The sequence below is a fragment of the Chelonoidis abingdonii genome, chromosome 4 (assembly GCF_003597395.2).
Source record: "Chelonoidis abingdonii isolate Lonesome George chromosome 4, CheloAbing_2.0, whole genome shotgun sequence".
In the NCBI taxonomy this organism is placed as follows: domain Eukaryota; kingdom Metazoa; phylum Chordata; order Testudines; family Testudinidae; genus Chelonoidis; species Chelonoidis abingdonii.
In genome coordinates, this window is record NC_133772.1 from 44,879,988 (window position 1) to 44,893,703 (window position 13,716).

At 44.6% G+C, this 13,716-nt stretch overlaps 1 protein-coding gene across 1 annotated transcript in view; it reads left to right on the forward strand.

Moving 5' to 3' along the window:
- The first annotated feature begins 297 nt into the window (after positions 1–297).
- Positions 298–13,716, forward strand: part of IGSF22 (immunoglobulin superfamily member 22) — a 212,263-nt gene continuing 198,844 nt past the window's right edge. The window contains exon 1 of the mRNA XM_032765505.2: positions 298–401. Coding sequence (XP_032621396.1) covers positions 352–401 — 50 coding nt within the window. The 5' untranslated portion in view covers positions 298–351. The remainder of the gene's footprint in view (positions 402–13,716) is intronic.

Below are 13,716 nucleotides of genomic sequence, written 5' to 3' on the forward strand. Positions count from 1 at the left end.
GTTCTTTGCAGCATGTAGTGGGGTTATGGAGCCTTATCCTGTGGCGGGAGGGGGTGCTTTGTACTTTGTAGTGAGGTAGGGCTATACAGTGGGGTTTTAAAATGTGGAGTGTGGTGCGTGGGTGCCTTGAAGCGCCTAAGGGGCTGGGGAAGTTTTGCATCGTGGGGATGGGGTCGGGGAGGGGGACGAGTCAGCGTTTGGGGGCTATGGGAGGCTCGGGGGTTGCAATGAGGGGTGGAGCTCCGCCGTGTTAAGGGAACTGGCCGCGCGCGGCAGGGTGGGGGGCTTTGCCGCCTGCATGGAGCCGGGGAGGACGGAAGGAGTGGGCTGTGCGGTGTGCAGGACACACACATGCCCTTACGTCGCCTTCCTCTCCCTGCTGGGCTGCGCTCTCCTGCAGCGTGAGTGAGGGGGGCTCTTGCTTTGTGCGCCCTGCGTACCTGAGCGGGGCGGGAAGGAGGGATGGAGCCAGGTGCGGGGGGGCGGCAGGAGGGGACTGGGGGCGGCATGCATAGCAGCGGCAGCGCTGCGGGGAGCCCTGGAGAAAGGAAGCGTGGGGTTGCGGGGGGGAGAGGCAAGAGGAGGCTGGTTGTGCAGCGCGGCGGTGGCGGCTCCCAGGAGCAACGGGACCGGCTTGCGCTCGATGGTTAGAGCGAGGGGCAGGATCGTGCTGCACGGGTTGGTTCGGGTCGTGCGCTTTCGTCCGGGGTGGGGGTGTGTGTGTGGCCGCTCAGCTCCCCTGCATGCCTTTCCCCCCGCCGCGTCCCAGCTCCATCTGGCCCTCCTGGCTGCTCTTGCTGCTGCACGGGGAGCGATGCACCAGCAGCCTCGGCTCCAGGGAGGGCTAGGAACCTGGAATGGGGGTGCGTTTGCTTCATCTTGGAGGATGAATAGCCGCTAAATAAATGAACCCCGTTGATGGTGGAGAGCGGGGGGAGAGAAACCCGGGGATGCAGGGCAGTTGCTCCGATTTCCATGCTTCTGGCTGTAAATCTGCAAGCAGCATTAAAGGCGGCTGTATAGATTCCGAGTGATCGATAAGACCCATTTTCTCCATCTCTGTTTACATCCCCTAGGCACGAATACCTAGGGGAGTCCGGTCTCCCCCCCACCCCTGACCTTTGCAGCTGCGAGCAGGAGCTGGAGTATTGTTGCGATGTGCAGAGGTGGTGGTGGGGGGGAGTATTTTCAATAGAAAAACCAAAAGCAATGCGTTAAAAATACAAAACAAACCCAGGCTAATCTAGTTGTTTAACGGATCTTACTGGTTGAACAAAATGCAGCTGGCAGGACCCAGGGTTTGGGGGAAATTGGTTTCGAATCACGTACTGCGTGGTTAACCTGATAACTACTCACTGCAGTAAAATATTAACAATAGCAACAGCTTTGCAATGCTCTCCTGGAATAATGCTGCCTTTCGAGCTGATGTGACAGCCAACGCCATGGTGGACTATCACTTTCTACTAGATGGCAGTGCTGAGAGCAGGATAGTTAATGTAGGTAGGGGTCTCAAACTCAGTTTACCTTAGGGCCAGTGCCAGTCCTCAGATCCTCCCAGTGGGCCAATGTCACTCATGCTCCCAGAAACCATCCCCCCAAAATTCTGCCCCACACCTGACTAAGGCTCCAGGATAGAGTTTGAGTGAGGGAGGAGGTCTGGAGTAGGGGATTGGGGTGCAGGCTCTGGGAGGGAGTTTGAGTGGGGGAGGGAGTCAGGTGGAGGCTCTGGGATGGAGTTTGGGGGCTGGATGTGTGTGTGGGGATGGAGTGCAGGCTCTGGGAGGGAGTTTGGGGGCAGGAGGGGGTATATGGGGTGGGGATGCGGTGCTTACCTGGGGCTTCAAGGTGGGGTGGGCTAGGAGGGCTCTGTGTGCTTCTGCCCCCAGGCGCCCCCACCCCCGCAGTGTCCCATTGGCCGCAGGGGCGCTCGGGGCAGGGGAAGTGCATGTAGGCACAGCACTGGGCAACAGGGAGGAGCTGGCAGCCACTGGAGTGAGCAGGCAGACACCGCTCAGCGCTTCTGCGCTGCTGGGGCCCCTGAGGGGGGAGCACCTGGGCCCCTGGCAGGTGGGGCCAAGGGAGAGACCTGGCTCCAAAACTGCTAGAGACCCGGGGGCCGCATTGGGGAGGCTCACGGGCCGCAGATGGCCTGCGGACCAGGAGTTTGAGACCCCTGATGTAGGTAATGAAGTCCTGGGAAGCTGGAGACTTTTGTGCAGCTGCAGGTCTGTGAGGTGGTTTGTTTGGAAGGGTTTTTGGTGACACAAAGCAGAGAGTGGAACCAGACAGTGACTGTGTGTATCCAGTTTGTTGGCTTGTTAAACAGTTATTAAAACTCTGATTTTTCATATGGTTATCTTAGAATATATATATCTCCTCTTTCTGTGAAGGGGTAATTCTTACATTGAACTTGGGAAAGAAGAACAACTCAATATTTTAGGTCTCTGACATTACAAGATTATTACTGCATTAAATTCCTTACATTGATTTCAGTAGAGCGATTCCACTTGACAGCAGCTGAGGATCTAGGCCCTTTGCATGTGTTAGATTAATAAATGATAGACTTCAAAGAAATGTGTGAGCAATGCCCTCTCTTTGTTTCATGATAGCCATGTGTAGTGGGACAGCATTTGTTGGTGTGAGCTCTGCATTCAGATCAAACAGTTTGAGAAAATATTTCTTCCATGAATCATACATTAACGGTTACATTCAGATCTCAGATACCCACAGAGGTATCGTAGACAAAAGCAGGAATTGTGCATATATCACTTAAGGCAGAATTTTGTCTTTTGTTATAATATTTGAATAAAAAAATTAACTTTTCCTGTACTTGTTTTCTGATGTCCCATTATGAACGCAGAGATGAGCATAGAGTGCAGCACTTTTAAATATATTTGTATCAGAACACTGGGATTAAAAGGTTTATACACCTCTACCCCAATATAACGCTGTCCTCGGGAGCCAAAAAATCTTACTGTGTTATATTGAACTTGTTTTGATCCACCAGAGCGTGCAGCGCCACCCCCCCCCGGAGCGCTGCTTTACCAAATGTATAGCCAAATTCATGTTATATTGGGGTAGAGATGTAGTTAGAGTCACTTCCACTTATGCTTTACAGCATAGGATTGTGCTCCAATTGCAATCAGTGGGCATTTGCCATTGACTTAATTGGGAGCCAGATTGGAACCCACAACCCTGATGCTCCAAACACATATGCACCTGATGAGTGCCACTCATTTCAATAAGTCTAAACATATAAGCAAAGTCAAGCATTAGGACCCCACGTGTGCAACTTTGTTTTGCTAAAATGAAATAGGAGTAATTTTTTTTAGTACTGATCTTTTGTTGATATCCACTGTCCAGGCTGAATAAAGCATTACTGCCAGTAATTTAGGGTCTGAACTTTTAAAGAGTGTTCATTCCTTTGTTACAATGCATTCTGCAAGCTAGATGTCATTTGGGTGAAGCAAGAAAGTGTATTGGCCTTTAAACAGTGGCCCACACATTCATGGATACACTATTAGTCTAAAATGAGATATATATATTCTCCATCTAACTAAAATAAGGCCATATCCTTCGCTAAAATGTCACTGGTGTACTTTATTCTACTTTATTTGAGCCCAGTCCCTTGTATTTCCATAAGACAAGGGCTACTTTGTTGGATAGAATTTAAAAAAAATACAAAGAAATAAAAGAAAGCCTGTCTTCATGTTTCTTAAATTTGCAAAGTGCCAGAGCGTGGTTGCTTGACAAAAGGAGGGTTAAGCGCTAGCCATGGAAGACGCCTGTGGAGGGTTTGACCACCCCTGCATGCTATCCTCCATGTATCATCTACTCCTGCAGGAGTGTTGCTGTGACTATTTACATGTGATTTAAGTAGCATCTAAAGACCCTTAGGAAGAGCTGTATCCCATTGTGCAAGGCACTGTACGGGCATATGTTAAGAGAGAGCCTGGCGCTAAAGAATTTACAACCTACACAGACAGGACAGACACAGGAAGTATGTTTATCCCCATTTTTACAAATGGGGTCTGAGGCGAAGAGAGGGGTGATTTGCGTGAGGTCCCATAAAAAATTCTGTGTGGAGTCAAGAATTCTGCGCCTGAATCAGAGTCCAGTGCCTCAGCCACAAGATCATCCTTCCTCCCTGTTGACTTCTTGTCATGCCCATCCCTCCATACAAAACTCTAGCATGGGCAGGAAGGGGCAGTGCAGGTGATATTTTGAAGTTCAGTACACAGATCCAAGTAGCTGCATCTTGTACACCAGGCAGAAGTTGCCTATAGACAATGTGCATGTTGGCAAAGCACCAGTACAGCCACTGATACAAGTAAATACAACTGGTGGCCTCAAAGATCTATTAGAAATACCTTAGCTAGGTATCAGAAATACCTTAGCTAGGTACATACTGTTATGTTACAATTGACAGAAAATATACTGGCTCATTGATTACATGCATCAGTCCAACAGTCCATAAGCTTCTTTCTCATATCCACTTCAGCAGCAATGCGCTGCTTTTACACCTAAGTCCTAGAGCTATGCATGACAAGAGAGACGAGAATGGTGGTTATGTGTATGTGTCACTTGACTGTATGCCTCCAAATTCCTGTGCCATAGCTTTGTAGTGTATAGGAGCTGTTTTTCCAGACTGGGAGCTGCAGTAAGTTCTCAGGATAACTTGCACTGCTGTGCAGCTGTTTCGCCAGTAGGGAATAGAGTGTAGTTGCTCTGGGGCTTGGCCCAGTTCCTTTCAACACCTGATATGACAAGTCTTTGTTCTCCATGGTGTGGAGCAGTTTGAGGATGTGTAAATGACAATGAATTGCAGTATGCTATGTGCATGTGAGTCGTCCCATCCCTAGGGATCTGCAGCATATTCCTTTGCAAAATCATGTATCAAGAGGGGCCCTTAATAGTCAACTTGTATTAATCTCTTGAACTCATTTAAGTCATTCAGTTTTATTTGAAAATGCTTGTTTACTGCATATGCCTTATCTCAGTCTTGAAGTGTAAGAGACATTTATTTTCAATTTGATGTTTCTCTCCCCCAAACTGTTATTTGTGAAATCAGTTGTTCCTGAACGAGAATTAATTAATCCTATCAATCGAGAATAGAATTCCATATCATAATATAGTGCCCTTTCCAGGCAGATCCTGCTCTGTGAAGAGCTACACATACTGGAGGCTTACAGTCAAGAGTAAGAAACCTCTTACCCGTGATTTTGATTTATAACATCTCAAGGGATCAAAATAAATGTATTCCCTTCAGTCTTTGCTTATTAAATAGCATGTACAATGAGCAAAATTTGCTCTGAAAATGCAGGCCTTAATCCTCCACTACTCTCTTCTGCATTGCTGGGGAGGTGCAAAACAGTCATAAAGCTCAGTTAAGCTACTCGCACAAGCTTCTCTTTGAGTAAGGGGATTCTCGGGATGCTGTAGAGCTGTCATAGTGACTCCAAGACACACTCCCAGGCTGGGGCAACTTGAAACTGAGGTGAGTGGCACAGGTTCGGTGCATCTGCACAGGGGCTCGGAGGCATCACAGGGTTGTAGCTATAACCGTTCAAACATTTCTACTATAAGCAGACCTCAGTGCAACACCTTACAGGATTTGCAAACCTTCAAATTAAGAATAAAAACAGTGTTTTTTTTGCTTGTTTGTCTCCGGCAAAGTTCCTGAAATATCCACTGTGTAGATCGCTAGTTTGTGCAATCTTTCCTTACAATGTCCGTTCTTCAACTGTTTAAGAATTCTGCAGTAGATTTAGTTTTGTTTTACTCATTGGAATTAAGACAACAACTCAGTAAGTCTAAGATCATATTGAATGGAATAGTAGACTCGAAAAGCAGCAACATAGGGCCATCTGAATGCAGAGTTACCTGCTATTTTCAGGGCCTGATCCAAAGCCTGTAGAAGTCACTGGAAAAAAAAAAATCCTCTCCTTGGCTAAAACAGAAACTTCTGTTCCGAAGTAAGTATCCCCACACAGACTTGCACCAAACTAACTACATTGGTTTTAGAAAGCCAGTTTAGTTTAGTTCAATCATTGAAAGATTTGTGTTATACTAGTTCACAAAATTCAAGAATTGGTCTAATTGGCCTAAGGGGCAGATTGCAATTTCTGGTAGATTTAATTCTCATTTACACTAAGGCCCCTTTCTGTCCAAAGGGGGCTTAATGTCAGTGAGAATAAAACTGATACAGATGTGGGGCTTTAGCTGTGCAACTTCTGTTAGGATTAAGATGAGCAGTATTACTCTTACTGTAGACAATAAAAGGTCCAATGCTCCCAACTGACGTGCAACAAGCTTTATAAGCAATAAGACACAACAGGCGGGGCTTTTTTGGATGATTATAGCATCCGTCCATTGGTATTTGTAAGGCACAAGGCTGAAGGCCAAGGAGCTTTAATCCCCTGGGAAGTGCTCTAATTGCCTTGAAGTGCATTGTCTGGGGTGGCTTGCTTCCATTACAAAATGGAATTTAGACATTTATGCAAAAATGGGTAAAGAAAAGAGAAATGCGAATTTACTGTGTATCTAGACCTGGAGGTGAATGACATTGACAAACTGTCCGAAATTCCATTGTGTGTCAAAACTTAAGAGGTTTCCTAATCATTCAATCATGGAGAAAGTCAAGCCTTGTCTATACTGGGGACATGTGATAAGTTCTACTAGTTAGAAACGTAAAGAAAAGGGGAAAAAAAATCAATTTGTCTTCATTATAACAAATGCTTGTTCCTGCCACTCCCCCCATATGTACTGTCTTTTAAAGGGAGAAACCACTACTTTAAAGTTATGTTCAGGTTGGAGGAGGAAGGTGAGTGTTGCTTTTTGCTGGTAGCTTAGCTCCTTTTAGTCTGAATCTCTCTCTTCTTAAGACAAATGCACACGGAGAAGAGAGAAAAGGATGGCAAGAGACAGGAAGATACAACTTCTGTCTGAGGCTTAGGTGCATTGGAAGACAGGCACAGCATGGGACTCAATTAGCCACTCCTGGACTTTGGCTTCATTCCCCTGGCTGTGGAAAGTGTTTGGCTAAGTTGCTCTGATTTTCCTCTAGCCAGTCTGTTGGAGGCAAGTACTGAGGCCAAGGTGCTCAGCATTGCTTTTGACTTGCCAAACTGGTCAAAGCAAGCTGTTACAAGGCTATATTTGTCCTGGTTTGCTGCACTAGACTTTTATTCATCTTGAAAACTCTGGTCTGTTGCTGTATCAGTTTTGTATCTTCAGCATAAGTGTGAAAGATGTCCATTCTTTGATTCCTTTAGTCCTAACAAACCACAGCCCACCCCACTCTTTTTGCCCCACTCTGTTCTTTCGTTCAACAACCCATTTGTCGTAGGATTGTATATAGTTTAAAATGACCTTTCTTCCACCTACTTTGGATGATTTGAAATGTTAACCAATAGTAGGGTTTAGAAAAACAATAGAACAAAACCAACCAAACAACAAAAGCAAATCAAAAACCCCAGTGCAACTCTTAATGTCAGTAGGCTAAAATTTGCCCTGGTTTATACTCCTGTCTACCACTTGATTTAATGAATCCAGGTGTGTGCATCTGAATGTTTGGAGATAACTGGTTCACTGGAGATAATTGAGGCTTGGATTAAGGGGGTACAGTTGAAATGAATTAGTTAGATTAATGTAGTATATAGAAGAGGGTGGAAGAACTCCCCTTGCCAGGCCTGACCCTCACAGCATAACTTCCACTTAAAGTCAACGTAGTGGTTTCCTGTTTTATTTAGCCTCTCATCCTACTGTGTAGGCTCTCTTTACTTCTCTTTTGTATTCTGCTTAGCTTCGCTCATACTCTGCCACTGCTTTTTGTTTGTGGCTGTAATGTGGGAGTCAGACTTGTCCCTTACTTAACCTGTGGTACACTCAGTGTAAGTCGTCATTTTGTTGCTGGAACTTGATTTTAGGTTTGAAGTGTTTCCATTTTACAAGATATTTGAAATCCCGTACAGCAAGGTACATGCAGGTGGAAGTATAGGTGCTCATGGTGCTGCTGCATTCCCTGGCTTGTTTCCATCATACGCAGGATTTACAGTTTAGTTTAATGGCTCTCAGCACCCCCACTATACAAATTGTTCCAGCATCCCCGAGTGGAAGTCAAACAAACCGGTAATTGACTCTTCCTCTAGGCCTATTTCAGTGGAACAGGACATGAGGAAGGTACCAGACTAGTCGCCCTCATCAAGCCCCAATTTGCATTAAGCAACAGTTGTTTGTTTTAAATGTTTTTTTTTCTCTTACTGTTCACTGCAGCCTTATTTGCTGCATGCCATTCAAACCTGGGACCCCTGCCTCATCCATACACCCCCCCCCTCCCTGTTGCCTGATCACCTCTGGACCCCCATCATCACATCCAACCCCTCCTCTCATTCCTGACTGCCCTATCCAGCTATCCCTTCTCCCTGTCTCCTAACTGCCCCCTGCCACCCTATCCAACCCCCCTCTTTCCTGACTGCCCCTCTGGGCCCTCTGCCCTCATTCAACCCCCTGTTCCCCCAACCACCCCACCACCTGACCAGCACTCCACACTCCCCTGCCCTCTATTTGCCCCCTTACCACGCTGCCTGGAGCACCAGTGGCTGGCGGTGCTACAGCCACACCACACAGAGCACCGGGTCAGGCCAGGCTAAATGTGTTGATTCAAAATCAAATAAGGATATCAACGTGAAAGAGGGTCAGTTTTCCTTGACAGTTTGTGCATGTGTAATCTGCTGTCTTTCAGAAGTTTGGTAATCTGTTCTTTGCCATGCAAACTGCAGGATTTTGGGGGCAGGGCCTGTCTTTATTGTATGTATGTAAAGGGCTTGCCACACTGGGGCCCTAATCCTGAGCTGAGGCCTGTACATGCCACTGCATTACAAATAAATAATAATGTCCAGAAAAGGCAACAGTATTTTAAGTCACTGAGAAAGTACCGTACAGTCTCGCCCACTGCAGAGTACTCATTGGGTTAGAATAGTACAGTACTTGTTTTTTGCAGCACATTTTTCCCAGTTCAGACTTACGTTCCCATAATGATATGCAGGATGCAGCCAAATCCTGTCCCTGTGATTTTGAGTAACTCTTGTAAGACCTGATATAGCAGTAATTTGCCCATTACATTTAATATTCTAAATGGAGTGAATTCTGGGATTAACACATTTGTTTTTGTATTCATCTTAGGTTAATTTACTTCTGATAGATCATTGCTAGCCTGATCTCAGACATTTCTAGTGTACCCATCACTACAGCATTTAGATAGTATATATACACCTTTATTTATCCTCACCAAAAAGTTTACACAGATGCAGATATATACATTACCAGGAACTCCTGGTTCTGAAACAGGCTCACCCTAAGAGCATGAACAACACTCTTGCAAAATGGATTGATTCTGATCTGTTGCACAGCAGAAGACAACCAGCACTTTCAGAATAGCTAAGTTAGTCATTGCATTGTGACAAAACCCAAGGCATTTTTCCAAAGGCAAGTGAGAATGTGCCGTGGGGCTGACACAGCACATGGGGCTGGTACCCCTAGAACATAGTGGAAGTGCACATCCTTTTTATGGTCTAATACTCATGCAAACACTGTACTCTGACGTGCCACAGGATCTGTGATTTGTTTTGAAAGCTACTATTAAAACTACTAGTGGGTGATGTGAAGTGGATATAATGCATCTTCAGAACACATTACCTCTTTAGGTCTAACTGCTGCACATGGCCTTGCCTGGAATTGTGCTGGTATCACTGGTATATACAGCCAGTGTATATACAAGATGATGCAAACTGTTAACACAGATGATACAGTGTTAAACAAGATGATGCAAACTGTAGTCCCTTTTGATACTCTGGTACACCACACTGGTACAGACCAGTCTAAATCTCATTGCTTATTACCACCGCTCAAGTGTATCATTTATACGTCATTAGATTTACACTAGCACTCTCAGTTTGGCCCATGGACTTCTAATAGATCAACTTTCCCTGAAAGCACTAAATAGCATTCCCAACTCAGATGACAACAAGACAGCAGTTTGGTGCAAGCTAAGACCATTTAAGGAATGGATAGAAGATAGTTTCGCTAAAGTCCTAGAGCCTGGTGCTGCAAGCATAAGATGCTACTATAGCATTGTCTGAAATAGTAAGTCTTAGGATAACAACAAGATGTCCTCATATTGCCACAAGTAAAAGCATTAGATTTGAGGAAAAAAATTGATATTAGGCCAGATGCAGCTCTTATCACCTGTGCAATACCATTGGGCTAAATTCCAGCCAGTTACGTTAGTGTTAATACAGAGTAACTAAGTCAGCTTTGGTGGGCCAGGTTCTGATCTTATTTATACTGATGCAATTAGACTAAGTGCCTTAAAAATGTTCTAGGTTTACACTGGTTTGCCTAAGATCAGAATCTATTTTAAACATGTGTTACATCTTAGAAAAAATAGTAAAAAAAGCAAGCTAAGATACATGGATTTTTAAGGTTAACAATACAACAGGGGCTTGTTTCACTGGGGCAAAGAAATCCCCCTCTACGAAAAGTGAAACTTCAGGTGCAACAGATGTGTGTTGGGGCGTGGGGTGGAATTGCAATTTCCCATAGTTACTAAACTGCCCATATCATGAAGAAACTATGTCAACTGTCACCCTGATCCTGCAGGCTGCTCCATGTGGATGATTGCTGCACAGTCAGATGTTAACATCGGTGGGGCTCTTTGCAGGCACAAAGGCCAGCCACCGGGAGCAGTTTGCAAGATTGGGGGCCTATGACAACTGAAAAGGAAAACAGCATACTGCAGGTTGTAATTCATGTTAAATATAGAGTACAAAAATAACACCACACATGGTAGATTGCTAAGTGTTAAAGGAAAAAAAAATCAATGTTAATACTTTCCACTGAACGTTCAATGTAGGTAGTGGGTTTAGATTCAACCATTTTTAAAAGTGCAGGAATTACATCTCGGGCTTCCATTTCCTTTCACCTTCATCTTAAGGTTCATACATTAGAATCAGCCATGAAGTGTGAATGCAGAAAACAACTTTACAAAGCATGTTTCTATTTGTAAGTCAGCAAAGACCAAATCCTCCCATTCTAGTCATAATTGCCTATTAGCATAAGAGAGGTAGGAAGACACGTATATTTGGCTGGGAAACTTAGGCCTTGTCTACACAGGAATATTTACCAGCAAAACTATACCAGTATAATTATAATACAACTCTCTGTGGTGACACTGAGTTAGTGTGGTATATATTGTTATAGCAGTAAATTTCCTTGTGCAGATAAGCCCATAAATAGAATCTCCTCCTCAGATGGGGCAGTCATGTCTAAATCCAGAGAAGAACTGCAGGACAGTCCAGCAGTAATACCAAATACTAGTATGAGAAAAAGGACCACCAAGACACAAATATCTTGTAAGAGGCATGTACATTGTACTTTGTTAAACAAAATACAAGAAATTTGAGGACCAAATCACCACTACTTTGTATGATGTATATTTATTTAACCATTTTGCACAACTGTAAAATACTCTCCCGTCAGAATGGTTGCAGTTTGCACAGATATGAATACACCTTGTGTTGTCAATGCAGTGGAGAATCAGGCCCATAATATTTGCACATCCCTAGCATGTAAAATTGAAATCAGCAGACTTAGAGCAAGGTAACATCAGAACCTGGCTTCATGTTTTCCGTTTCCTTTTTCTGGCTGCCAACCCTCTATTCACCTTCAAGCGATCAAAATCAGAGGTGATGTGAATGGTAGTGTAAACTACATGTCACTAATGGTTAGATCCATCCTGCAAATGGATGTGTGAACTGCAAGATGTTCTGCTGGGTGCAGAATCTAGCCTTAAGTCAGCATGAATGTAAATTTGTTTTTAAATAAATGTTGAATGAGTAGAAGTGAAGGGCATGCAGAGGGACGTTGCAGGAGAAGCAACCAATGGGAGGCTGAAAGGAGATGCGGACTAATAGGGAATTTTTAAATAGAGCTGTTTAAAGATTAGAAAGTGATTTGCAGTTCTTTTGGCAAAGACAAAAAGCATTTTGGTCCTGTTCTTTAATAACTGTCCAGTATTTCTTTTTGTTGCAGAATTCTTTTAAACAATTCTTTTTTTTTAAATGAAGTTTTTGACTCCCCTTTACATTTCATAAATAAGAGTCCAAAAATAATTATATGAGTCACAGTGGGATTTTCCAAATATATTTATGGAAAATCCCTCTATGTGACTATGCTGACCCATCAAAACACTGACAGATGGGGGGCACAACAACCCAAAACACAGACGAAACCCTAAACTTTTAGCAGGGCAACCGACTTATTTTTTTTTTGATTAAAAAAATCATATTTTTTAAAGTTTGACAACTTTTAAAAAAAGATTTAAAGGTTTAATTAAAAAAATATGTTTTAAAAAGAGACCAAATGTTGATTGACATTTTTCTTCTGAAGTATTTGATTAACTCCAGTTATTGTATACCTTCTTGCACCTTCTTTTTGGGAGTTTTTGTTGCTGCAATCCCTCTTTTGCTTTTAAGCATGTTCCAGACACCAACTTAGAGCCTATCCTGGAAAGACCTATGCATGTGGTTAATTGTAAGCATACAAAATAGTTCCATTCAAGCCAATGGGACAGTCACATTGCTAGAATTAAGCGGATTTGTGTAGGATCAGGGCTGTAGTTGCTTATTGTACACTTGCTTACATCAATCTTACTCACTTCTGAACTGGGCCCAAGCATATGGAAATCCTTCTGTTACGAGTTATAGGTATTTGTCTTACCTCTATGGTTTTAAGTGCGCTTATGCCTCAGTTTCTGCCCACTGATCTCCAATCATTCTCTGCTGGTACAGAGTTTGTGCCTCGCTCTCTAGGTGTAGGCAGGCCCATTTTTGGTGGTTGGGAGTGTGGCCTCCAGCCCAACATCAGAGTCCACCCTGTCTGGGATAGCAAAAAATCAAAGTAAGCAGAAAAACACAGTCCTTTTCTCAGCGTTCACTTTAGTCTTACACCTTGGTGCAGGGAGCCTTCCTACCACCCTCTCTAGAAGCCCTGCAGGTGCATGCATCAGGCATCAAACCCACAGTGCTGCTTTCATAGCAAACTTCTTCCTTCTGGTTTTTCTCCAGGTCTCAATCTTTACCACCTAAATGCAGTGGTTCATTCCACACAGTTCTTTTCCCTACAGCATCTTCAGGCCTTGAACAACCTGCAGCTCTGCAGGGTTTCTGCCTATTAAGGCCTCCTTTTTCCTTCTCCCACAACTCTTTTAATAGAACACCGCATTCCAAGTCTTGCCTCCTCCCTGGACTCTTCAAGACGGGGGCAGATCTAGCCTCCTGATTCGAGGGGGCACTATGCTAATAGAATGGAGGCAGTGGGAGTGGTAAGGGAATAGGGGGGTCAGAAAGGACCAAGGACTGTGGGGTCTCTACTGTGGGGAATGGGGGCTCTGCCTTGCATGTGGCCAGGGGCTGCTCCCAGTCCCACTTCTCTCTGAGTTCCGGCCGCACTACTGGTGAGAGCAGTATCCCCAACCCCACTCTGACCGCCATGCTCTTGGCCTGGCAGGTTGCCTTGGGCCTGGTGCAGTGATGCCAGTTGCGGCAATAGCAGGATCTGAGCCCAGCCCGAGTGGGCAAGTCACTCCCTGCGCTAGCGATGGTGGGTGCCAAACAGAAGTGGCAATGTGACCCCGTGTGCCAGCCAAATTTGAGTGAG